The sequence below is a fragment of the Lithobates pipiens genome, unplaced genomic scaffold (assembly GCF_037356315.1).
Source record: "Lithobates pipiens isolate NorthernLeopardFrog02 unplaced genomic scaffold, aLitPip1_a1.2 Scaffold_3, whole genome shotgun sequence".
In the NCBI taxonomy this organism is placed as follows: Eukaryota; Metazoa; Chordata; class Amphibia; order Anura; family Ranidae; genus Lithobates; species Lithobates pipiens.
This window is the reverse complement of record NW_027507790.1, coordinates 44,172,000-44,184,508: the sequence shown is the minus strand read 5'-3', so window position 1 is coordinate 44,184,508 and position 12,509 is coordinate 44,172,000. Positions and strand designations below refer to the sequence as shown.

At 42.4% G+C, this 12,509-nt stretch overlaps 1 protein-coding gene across 2 annotated transcripts in view; it reads left to right on the top strand.

The window, feature by feature from the left end:
- The window catches only part of SMARCB1 (SWI/SNF related BAF chromatin remodeling complex subunit B1), a 45,388-nt gene that overhangs the window by 28,835 nt on the left and 4,044 nt on the right, over positions 1-12,509 (top strand). The window contains exons 6-7 of one of the 2 annotated variants that reach the window (XM_077461590.1): positions 6,456-6,532; positions 6,878-7,068. In XM_077461590.1, coding sequence (XP_077317716.1) covers positions 6,456-6,532; positions 6,878-7,068 — 268 coding nt within the window. Of the gene's footprint in view, positions 1-6,365; positions 6,533-6,877; positions 7,069-12,509 lie in introns of both variants that reach the window. The other variant, XM_077461589.1, reaches the window with a different exon arrangement.

Below are 12,509 nucleotides of genomic sequence, written 5' to 3'. Positions count from 1 at the left end.
TCTCTGGGTGCTTGTGCAGCCTGGAATACACAGCGGCCCGCTGTTGTCAGTGGGGATCGTCTGGTAGACTGTGCGCCTGCGTGCAGGCGCACATGACTCTGACGCCTCTGATGTTTTTCACGTCATAAGTCTTCCAGGAAATCTGGGTCTAGACGTCATTCCTCTCCCTCACCCCAATCTAGAGGGTTAAACAAGAAGTATTGGGCATGTGGTGCTGTGCCACTCTGATAAATTGGTCTGTAAGGACTGTTTGAGGGAATTACGCAGCCGATCGAGAGTTAGAAAGCAGTTAGGTGGTCAATCTGCTCATGCTGCTGTTCAGGCTCAAGGCCTAGACCCCGACACTCCGAGTCCTTCATCGGGCAGTAACCCGCTACCTACTTTGGGAAGCACAACCACATTCCCCTGAGGATCCTTCTGGAGAGTCGTCGAAGCAAGCTGAACCATCGGCTTTCATTCTTTTTCCTTGGTCCAACCATTTGTTTAGGCAATCTAGCCACAGGAGCAGCCTGCAGACCCGCCATTGCATCGACGTCCATTTCCAACACCATTAGTTCATGGACAGAGAACATTGAGGCAGCCCTCCACCAGGATGTCCCCAAGAATGATATAATCAAGGCTCTGGAGGAGCTTAAGTGAGCAGTAGATTTTGTGGGAGAAGCAGCTATTGATACTGTCCGCTGTTCGGCCAACCCAATGCTTCACTCAGTCATGGCAAAAAGGGCCCTATGTCTGAAGCCATGGACTGCTGATCATGCATCCAAAACAAAATTGTTTTTGAGATTCCATTTGATGGCAAATTCCTCTTCGGATAAAGCAATTTCCTGAGTAACGGGAGGAAAGTCCGGCTTGCTTCCTCAGGACAGGAGGGTCCGGAGGACAAGAAATTATGCATCTCGCTTCCGGCAGTCAAGCTCCAGAAATTTTAGGCAAACTCGTCCCTTTTTAAGGACAACAAGAGGTCATGGTGAGGCACTGTCTTCCTTTCTGGGTGCCAGAAAAAACAAGACTCACTGCTCCCCAGGAGGGTATGAACGCTTTGATGCCAAAGGGGCAGAGACACCCCCAGTAGGAGCCTGGCTAAAACTTTTTTTTTTTCCCAGTCTGGGCTGCCAGGTGCCAGAACCCATGGGTCCTATCAACAATTTGACATGGACATTTCTTATAGTTTCATAGTTAAGTTGAATAAAGACACCTGTCCATCCAGTTCAACCTGAGTGAGTGTCTACAATTGTCCCCATCCCTGTACATTGCACACTCATGTCGGTCCCTACCCTCAAGGAGCCCACAATCCATGGTCCTCATTCATATACTAGGGCCAATTTTAAACAGAAGCCAATTAACCTACCAGCATGTCTATGGACTGTGGGAGGAAACCGGAGCACCCGGAGGAAACCCACGCAGGCACAGGGACAACATGCAAACTCCAGGCAGGTAGTGTCGTGGTTGGGATTTGAACCAGCGACCCTTCTTACTGCTAGGTGAGAGTGCTAACCACTACACCACTGTGCTGGATTTTGTCATCGGCCTCTACACACTTCCTTCAAGAAAACCCAGGTTCTGGCCTTGGGTCAGTTTATGAAGTCCTTTCATCTGAACATTTTACAGGTGTCTATTCCACCCTCTTCCTGGTACGGAAGAAGACTGGCAACTGGAGACCTGTAATAGACTCGGAGAGACTCAAAAAATACATTAATCTCAAAAGTTTCAAGATGGAGTCACTGCAGACAATCATTCAGGTCCTACAACCAGGAGATTGGTTGATATCAGACCTGCAGGACGCCTACTTTCATGTCCCTATCCTACCATATTACCAAAAATATCTAGGGTTCGCAGTGGGTCATGTCCACCTGCAATTCCATGCTCTACCTTTCGGGCTGTGCACCTCCCCTTGGGTGTTTACGAAGGTGCTAATATCTGTCCTGGCCCCCTCTGAGGGAGGGCTAATTATTTACCACTATCTGGACGACAGCCTATTGTTCTCAAACAATTAGGATCAACTTATAGCCCACAGAGAGATACTTCTACAGTCGTTGTCGGATCTAGGTTGGTTGGTGAATCGCCAGAAGAGCCAGCTGATCCCAACACAACAAATGGTCTACCTAGGAGCAATGTTCAATACAGATCTGGCCACAGTTTCCTTACCTCAACAGAAGATGGAGGGCATCATTCAAAAGATGTTGAAGACTTACAATGTCTGAGCCTCATAGGCACAATGTCTTCCTGTATTCCTATGGTCCCGTGGTTTCACTGGCATCTGAGATACATCCAGACAGGTTTTCTAGCACAATGGAAAAAGCAACATCTATTCCAGACAATACTGTTGTCAACCCTGATGTCCTGAAGCTTGCACTAGTGGACCAGGCTGGAAAATCTCTCCCGTTTGCATCATCTAGGTTCCCACACTTGAACCACAATTACTTCAGTGGTCAGGGGTGGGGTGCATATTGCGGAGAAGTCAGGATCCAGGGGAGATGGTCCTTTCCCACTAGGGGCATAGTACCCAATGTATTGGAGATCAGAGCAGCTTTTTTAGCTTTAACTTCATTTGCACCCCAAATCAAGGTATAGAGGGTGCTTCTGCACCTGGACAACAAAGCTGCAGTTTCCTATCTTCAGAAACAGGGGGGCACCCACAGCCGGACGCTTCTGAGGGAAGTGGAACCCATAATAATTTGGGCCCAAAGGAATTTGGTGAACTTAAGAGTGATGTATCTCCCAAGAAAGATGAACACAGAGGCAGACATCTTGTTGAGGAGATTTTGAGACGAGTGGTCACTCCACCCCATGTGTTCAATCGGATTTCCCATCCTTACGCCTTTCCTCCTCATCTGCTCATATCAAAGTTTCTCCTCAGACTCCTAAGGGAACCAGTTCAAGTTCTGCCAGTATTGCCTTACTGGCAGAAGAGGCCTTGGTTTCCTCTAGCCTTGCACCTCAATGTGAATCCTCCTAAAAGATTCCCACAGTTGTTAACCCAGGGCAGGCTAATCCATCCAGACTCTCAAAAGCTGGATCTTCGAGTATGAAAGGAGGAGGTTTGAGCTGTTAGGATATTCCCAGGAAGTTATATCCACCTTTCTGAAAGCCCGGAGACCAGCAACCAATGCAAAATATGCTAAGGTTTGGGACAAGTTCCTAACTTGCGCCACAGGAAAGGGTTTTGATCCAGTCTCTCCGACAACTGTTGGTATTTTGAGTTTTCTTCAAACAGGTTTTGATTTGGGCCTCAGCCAGAGTTCCCTTTTAAAATTCAAGTGTCGGCAATCTCAGCAGTAACCAACACAAGGTGGGCTAAAAATCCTCTAATGGTCACATTTCTCAAGGGTGTACTGAAGATGCCCCCTCCAACCAGGCTTTCCAAAATAGGATCTTCCCCTGATGCTAAAGGTATTAGCCGCTTACCCTTTTGCACCGGTAGATAAAAATTTCAATTTGGATCCTAACCCTGAAAACTACCTTTTTCATGACCATCACATCCGGCAGGAGGATTTCAGAGTTTCACTCCCTGGGAGTGGAAGATGAACACATTTCTTTTCTTCCAGATGGAGTAGAACTTCACCCTCTGAGGATTCACGCCCAAGGTCGCCTCAATGGCAAATCTATCAGAACCATGGGCATTACCAGTCTTTTCTGACCCAGAATCAAGTTCCTGTCATGAGTTAGATCTCTTCCAAGTTCACAGGGCCTACTTGGAAGCCACAGTGAGTTTTAGGAACTCCAACAGACTTCTCATCCCATGGGGAAAAAAAAACAGAGGGAGGGAGGCTTACCCCAGAACCTTGGCCTCTTGGGTCGTTAAAATAATATAGAAAGCATACAGGGTGAGGAACCTGGATCCCTCGAAACATTATGCAGGGCCCCCACTAGGTCTTCCCGGCACACGTTCCTCAAACATTATCGTATTGATTTTTTTTTTTTTTTTTTTTTTCAGCTGCCCCTGAACTCTCCTCTGTTATCAGTACATGTACACAGGGTCATTTACAGTCGTTTCTAGGTAGAGTATAGAAGCATTTTTTGGAAAGCAAAAAAAAGAAATTGGGACGGATGTTCAGAGGTGTTTTGAAATGCCAAATGCCGGTAACCGCTGATAAATGCGTACATGGACGCCCTCCTGGCAATTGAGGCCTGCTCTGTAGCCATCTTTTGGCTATAGCGTGGATGGGAGGAGGTTAAAAGTTTAAGTTGCCATAAAGCCCCTTTCATTTTTAAAAGGTCCAGACATTTCTAAAAGTGCCTCAGATTTAAATACGGTTTTGGTTTTAAAAAATTTTTTTTTTTTTTTAAGTAGATTGAGACCCAAATTTGGTCCCTTCGACAAGTCGTTTTTAAAAAAAAAATGTCCACACTCTTGGCTATCCATTAAAGAGGAGCAAGACCGGAACAAAACTTCATATATAGTTTTCTAGGGAATGGTTTACAGTTGGAGGGGTTGCTTGAATGTAAACTGTTGTATTGGGATCCACTAGTTTGGAATTAACAGTAACCATTGTGCGCATTTGTGATTATTGATGAGCTTTACAAATAAACTAGCAAAAATGTTCACTTTCTGGACATAGATGGGATTGTAGTTGTCAGACTTATGATTGTCAGGGCTGTTTTATGTGCTGCATTTACAGAAGTCTGCAATGCTGTCCTAAACCACTGTGCCATGTGTGTTCAATGGGTTGTCTGAGCCCTTGTACACACGGTCGGAGAATCCGTCGGAATGTGTCCTATCAGACCGTGTCGTCGGATAATCCGACTGTGTGTGCTCTGCATCGGACTGATTCCGTCGGAATATCCATCGGACCCAATTTTCCAACATGTTGGAAATATTTCCCGACCAACTGGTTTGATCGGACATACTCCGATCATGTGTAGAGAATTTTGATCGGACCAAGTGCCACGCATGCTCAGATCAAAGTCCTACATCAAAGCTATTGGCTGCTAGCCTGAACGTAGTCCCATCGTAATGAAATTACGTCATCACGTTCTGAATGATCGGATTTTTTGACAACTTAGTCCGACCGTGTGTATGCAACAGTTTCGGATAAGATCCGACGGACAAAATCTGACGGATTTGGTTGTCGAAATCTCTGACCATGTGTACAGGGGCTGAGAGTATCCCCAGTAATTTCTTTATTGTTTATGCCTAGTGTGATGATGCCTCTAAGAGGTACCAGGGGTAACCCCCAGCTAAGTTTTTATGTGTAGGCAACATCATTTTTGTCAAAAGGTGAGCTAGCCAACCAGTGATGAAACACAAAAATATCTCAACATGTGTTAGAAAAGGTTGTATGAGTAATGCCAATGAGCTTTGCAAGGAGGGCAGAGTCGATAGAGCTGAGTAAGGACCTTAACCACTCCACCCGTAAGGGCAAACACCAATGTTGATGCCGAAGCACAATTTTGCAACTTTGAGATGTTAGTAAAACTGTACATATCACAACTACTTTGTGATTTACTGTGCATCCAGATGGATTATACCTTTTTTTTTTTTTTTATTTTTTTTTCATGGCAAATGGGGCTTTCATTTGGTGGTAAATGGTAATGGATGTCTCCAGATTTTTTTAAATTTTTTTTTTGTTCTGATTATCCTAGGGAAACTGGCACAAAATAGTAAAAAAAAAAAAGTTTCTTTAGCTGTATACTTCTTGGTACTACCATAACGTACCACCAAAGAACAACCCCCCCCCCCCCCCCCAAAAAAAAAAAAAAAAACTCCAGTTTGGAGAGGTTAAAGCACAATCAAGTTCTGACTGTCACTTCAACATGCTGCTAATAGGTTTCAGGAATACTTGAAATTTGACAGCATGCCGTAGCCTTTTAGCTACAGGTTTAAATTATAAGTCTGCACTACCATTAGGATCTATGTTGAACATCCCTATATTGGAACTAGTGTTGTGTTTTTTATTTTTATTTTTATTTTTTTATTTTTTTTGTTAAAACTTCATCAAAGCTGCCCAAAGCCTGTTGAAATCAGTTGCTTTGTAAAATCTTGCTCTATGCACTGTGAACAAGGCCTAAAGGATTGCAGAGCCACCAAAGCTTGCTGGGAACAGTAAAGGGGAGCAGAAATGCCAGAGTGAGGACAGTAAGAGAGCAGAGACACGGGAGGAGAGTGAAAGTTGTGCAACTCAAGCTGCAGGATGCTCATTCCCACCCTGTGAGATGCTTTCTGGAGTCTGCAGTTTGCTGAAGAACTCAGATTAGGGTAAATTAAGTAAACTTTCTGATGCGCTTATTTCTTGCCATATTTTCTAGATAGCATTAGTAGCTCACTGAATTGTTTCACTTGCCTGGAATACAGAACAGGCATTGGTAAATAACAAAACTTTGTTTTAATTTATTGTGCATATGATTTCTCTTTTTTTTTCTAACAGAGAAGTTAATGACTCCAGAAATGTTTGCAGAGATCCTCTGTGATGATTTAGACCTTAACCCCCTTGCTTTTGTCCCGGCTATTGCTTCAGCGATCCGTCAGCAGATAGAATCTTATCCCACTGACAGCATACTGGAGGATCAGTCCGATCAGAGAGTCATTATCAAGGTACACTGATAACTAAATCTTCTGTTTTTCTTAAAGCATTGTGGCATTTTTACTTTTTATATTCATTCATAGCTGGCCCCAATGCATGCCCTTGCAGTGTGTTGCATGGACTTCATTTAGAGCAACTGTAAGCATGCAATGTTTTGTCTTCTCTGGTAAAGTGACAGTTGTTCAATGTGTAAGTAAGCTGTATGCCATTTTGCATGGCACTTGCAGATTCTGCTCTATGTAAACAAGGCTGCCTATGAGTGTTCAATCAGCTCTGTCTGAGTTACTTATGCTGGTGAATAGACAATAGCAGCCTCACTTTCTGGCTCGTGGTTTTGTCCTTCTGTTCTTTCTCAGCTGAATATCCACGTTGGGAACATTTCTTTGGTGGACCAGTTTGAGTGGGACATGTCGGAGAAGGAGAATTCACCAGAGAAGTTTGCACTGAAATTGTGTTCTGAGCTTGGTTTAGGCGGGGAGTTTGTCACCACTATCGCATACAGCATCCGCGGGCAGCTCAGCTGGCACCAGAAGACATACGCATTCAGGTAGGATGACTTGTTGCTTTAAAATTCAGGGTTGTTGGAAGACAGTTGGTGACACCACCATTGATGAGTGTAACACAGTAAAGCCTAGTACACACACTATGTTTTTATATTTTTATTTTTGGAGGTTTTTACGTTCAACCCAGCGGGTTGAAAAAAAAAACCACCAAATAATTGACAGCTCCAGAACACAGAGCATTGCTTGGTAGCTGGTCAGCTGCTGGTTTTCCAGCATACACGGCCAACAGAAGGCCGGCCCGGCTGCCATACACACAAGCAAAATGTTAACCGGTTTTTATTGAACTGGCCAATATTCGGCTTGTGTGTACTAAGCTTTAGTGGACACAGTTGTGCAGTGCTTGGGTTTGAAAGGGGTTTTCCAGGAAATGAATAGCTGCTTATGACAAGATTCCCTCCTTGGGAGCATCAAATTCAAACTTTACTTGCAACCTAATATACAGTATTAACACAGACGCATTACATCTAAATAGACGAGTAAACATTGACATCTGAATGTCAGAACTTTAGTTGTCTAAACAGATGTTAAACACCGGTACAATGATTCTGTTGTTGCCTATGATTCTTATACCTTATGTTTTATTATGTGATGATATCTAAAACACAAAGGGGTCAGAATTGGCAATACAATTGTACTTAGCTGAAATTGCCCTTTAAATCCCCTCTTTGACAACTAACATGAAAATTGTGCTATTAACTGGCAAATAGACGCATGTCAAACTTAACTGCTTTGTGCAAAGGATTTGCACAGAGCAGCCCCGCTCCTCCTCTTTCCAGATCCCCTGCTGACCCTCATGGCTACTTCCCACCATGGGACAGGGTCTTATCGAGTCCCTCTACCATAATCCAAGGCCTGGTGGAGGACAGCTCTCTTCTGCCCTGACCCATTATGGAACAGCTTTGAGCAGCACTGCTGCTTGTAAATATACAGAAACTAATTTTATCAGATCACAAATTCATACATGTAAATTGTATTAGCTGCATAGTCTGAAAAATGTTGTGTTTTTTTTTTTTTTAAACAATAGTTACCGTATATACAATTGATGATCTGCACAATAAAAAAAACAGCAAAGCCATGATTTTGTGATTGCATCATGCTTTAGGTCAATACAATTTAAATTGCAAGAGTAAACCAATGTATCACGCTTAAGTATGTATATCTGTGTGTGTAATTTTCTCTGTCCAAATGGATGCAGGATATAAGGCTTCGCTGGGTACATTCCGATATTTTTCATGTAAGGAACCAGTTGCTCCAAATTTTATTGAAAAAACTGATTGTCAGTCTACTTTTAGTATTATGGCAGGTGCAAGCAAAAGGCACTTTCAGATGCATTTGAGTTATTTTACCCTTTGGAAGAAACAAATGCTAAGGGCTCATTCACACAGGTGCTCAGCTCCATTGAGAGTGTCTGACAGTTTGTTTAGCACTGAGCCGCATGCAAGCAAACCCATATAAGTTAATAGACACAGGGCTGTACAGACTCGTCCACACAGCCCAGTTTGACAGGGTGTTATATATATGAGAGGTGTTCTAATTAGATGTGGGGGTGTCAAAAAATGTACAGTTTAGGCCCATTTTTGCAGTCCACCAGCTGACCCCTTAAGCTGCAATAGGCAGTGGATGGAGGTGTTTACCTGCGGCAGGAGCGATGCTTTGCGTCGCACCCATGGCAAAGTTTACCCGACATGTAGCGATCAGCAGGCAGCCGCCCCCCTGAATGCTACTCACTGATGCAAATGAGGAATGGCTGAAAACACCCTGCAACTGCATGCAGTGCATACGGTTGTACCACATTTGTCAGAAGAAATGGGGTTACAACAGAGGCTGTGAGGAGGCATTGCATCACTTTATCTCTGCCTTGTCAGTAACCTCTGGAGCGCAATCCGAATGCAAATCGGACTTTAGATGAAAGGGAGATTTAAATGCACGTCTAAATCTACCCTTATTGCTATAGTCATGTGTCTCGAATCTCAAGTAAATTATTGGCTCATTTATGTGAAAATCAAACAGATGGTGTTGCGCTACCTGAACTAGATATAAATATGAAGAGCCTAATACTGGAAGAAATAAAATCTAGCTATAAATCAACTAGCCTATCTTAAATATAAATTAAAGTGCCTTGTGCTATGAAAAATAGTAACCAGTGTATTAAAAACTTAAATTCCAGAAATCATGTGTTTATATATCAACATAAGTAACTCTAAGTAAAAGGGGAAAAATATTCCATAAAGTGCAAATGTCTTATATTAAAACGTGCAATTCATAGTGCATGATTACAAAAAGTTGGTAAAATACAGTCTTTAGTGAAATTAAATAAAGTGCCAGTGATTATTAGTTCCGTAATCTTCTTAATAATAAAAAAAAAAAAAATTAAATATTCTTAATAATAAGAAAAAATTAGAAAAAATTAAATATGTATATAAGACAGTCTATATATAAGCTGAAATAAGTGCTCAGTGACTTGTTCAGTGCTTCTCAAAAAGAAAGACAGGTGCCAGCAATCGTGTTGTAATTTCTGTGTCTCCAGTATACACGGCACACTAGGTAAAATGGCCCCTTACCTTACTGCTGTAAGGTAAACAGCAAATCAAGCAGCAAAAACAAGGGTCCAGGGATTCTATCCCAATTCCTAGCAGGTGGATATTGGTCCCCTCAGGTAGGTATTTTTCTCTCAGATAGTTTCCATATAGATCTTTGGCTTCAGTATAGCTCCCAGAGGTCAGATCTGTGGGATCTCAGGTTACAGAGATCATATAGGCATACACAGGAGGGATCAATCAGCCAGGGACGGTGTGTTCACACGTTCATCCCAAATGACGTGGATTTAGAGGAAGGCTTACGCCTCTCGAGTCATATGGGCACTTCGGTCTTTTTCGGCGGCGCTCTGTCTTTTTCGGCGGCGCTCGCTCGGTCTGTCTCGGCGGCGGGATATTTAAACATGGGCAAGGCTACAAACGGCGCTGGGCAAGCTGGAAATGATACTCTGCAAGGCTGCAAACAGTGCTGGGCAAGCTGCAAATGACACTGATCATTCTGCATCATTGCAGAATGATCAGTGTCATTTGCAGCTTGCCCAGCACTGTTTGCAGCCTTGCAGAGTATCATTTCCAGCTTGCCCAGCGCCGTTTGTAGCCTTGCCCATGTTTAAATATCCCGCCGCCGAGACAGACCGACAGAGCGCCGCCGAAAAAGACCGAAGTGCCCATATGACTCGAGAGGCGTAAGCCTTCCTCTAAATCCACGTCATTTGGGATGAACGTGTGAACACACCGTCCCTGGCTGATTGATCCCTCCTGTGTATGCCTATATGATCTCTGTAACCTGAGATCCCACAGATCTGACCTCTGGGAGCTATACTGAAGCCAAAGATCTATATGGAAACTATCTGAGAGAAAAATACCTACCTGAGGGGACCAATATCCACCTGCTAGGAATTGGGATAGAATCCCTGGACCCTTGTTTTTGCTGCTTGATTTGCTGTTTACCTTACAGCAGTAAGGTAAGGGGCCATTTTACCTAGTGTGCCGTGTATACTGGAGACACAGAAATTACAACACGATTGCTGGCACCTGTCTTTCTTTTTGAGAAGCACTGAACAAGTCACTGAGCACTTATTTCAGCTTATATATAGACTGTCTTATATACATATTTAATTTTTTCTAATTTTTTCTTATTATTAAGAATATTTAATTTTTTTTTTTTTTATTATTAAGAAGATTACGGAACTAATAATCACTGGCACTTTATTTAATTTCACTAAAGACTGTATTTTACCAACTTTTTGTAATCATGCACTATGAATTGCACGTTTTAATATAAGACATTTGCACTTTATGGAATATTTTTCCCCTTTTACTTAGAGTTACTTATGTTGATATATAAACACATGATTTCTGGAATTTAAGTTTTTAATACACTGGTTACTATTTTTCATAGCACAAGGCACTTTAATTTATATTTAAGATAGGCTAGTTGATTTATAGCTAGATTTTATTTCTTCCAGTATTAGGCTCTTCATATTTATATCTAGTTCAGGTAGCGCAACACCATCTGTTTGATTTTCACTTTTATTATCTGGGGGTTAGGGTTCATACCCCTGTCGGTAGTTTGCTGCAACCTATCCTTTTAAATAGCTTAGGCCCTTGACGACAGCGCGGGGATACCTTAACCCAAATTGGCTCATTTATGCTTGCTGTTGGGAGGGGGGGGGGAGCGGAAAATGGTTGAGCCACATTTTTACCACTTAGCTGTAAATGCAGCATCCCGGGGTGTATACACCTGCTGCAATGCTTTTTGTTTTGTGGTCGTCGCAGGATTTATAACCCCGTCACATTCAGTGAACACTACTACACGCAGGCACGTTGTATGTAGCGTGGCATTTAGGGGATTAAAACGGGGAGTTAGGAAGCATTGCAGCACCTTCTCACCCTCTGTCAAATACTCTCTAAAGAGTGATCAGAGCATGGATCCCTATTCAGAGAGCACCGCTAGTGTAAACGAGGCCTTTTATCTTATTTTATAAAGAGGGTTTCCATTTCCATTTTTCCAATGATTAATTTAGTGTAAACTGGGGGATCATCAGACATCCAGCCCCTTGACCATCAGCTTCCCTGCTTACTTTCAGTGGGTCCAAAGTCAGATAGCAACCTTAGGTCCCCTGTTCCATGCTGATAGACCTGTTGGAAGAATTTTCACTTTAGGAGGGAAGAAACACCTTTGACCATAATGATGGAATTACTTTCCAAAAGTCATAATCCCAGTATATCTCCAGACTAAATTGTATTTTTTTAATAGCCAAATGGTGAAGTGTTTTGTTCCCACTGAGCTGCATAAAAACCTTGTCTGCAGCATCTGGCTGTGTGACACTGCAGGCTTATTCCTTTTTGTCTACCCCACAGGGTAAGCAGCAGGGATTCTTGGGAAGACTTGGCAGGGGTGACGGCTGTAAGCCACGTGTGCCTAGATGCGTTTCCACATTAGTGCTTGTGTGGATGAGCTCTTAAATCTTTTTACATGAGTTGTTGACTTAAAAACAGGATATGCAACATAAGTATCTTATCACGTGTGTCAATATGATGACTGTAAGCATGTGTTTTTAGTCAGGAACATCTACCCGAAAGATTGTGCACTTTGATTACATTTCATATACTCCCAGCTGTCCTATTACTTTAAAAGAAAGCTGACATTGCTAATAGATACCTGGATATCTCATTGTATGCTGCCAGTGAAGTGAATCTGCATACTTGTTCCATGTAAAATGACTACTATTGCCCTCCAAAAGTCATATGCAAATACCATATTTCTAAAATGGATATTTTCACTTGGCATAACATAAGTGCTTAAACTGAACTTTATATATATATATATATATATATATATATATATATATATATATATATATATATATATATATATATATATATAT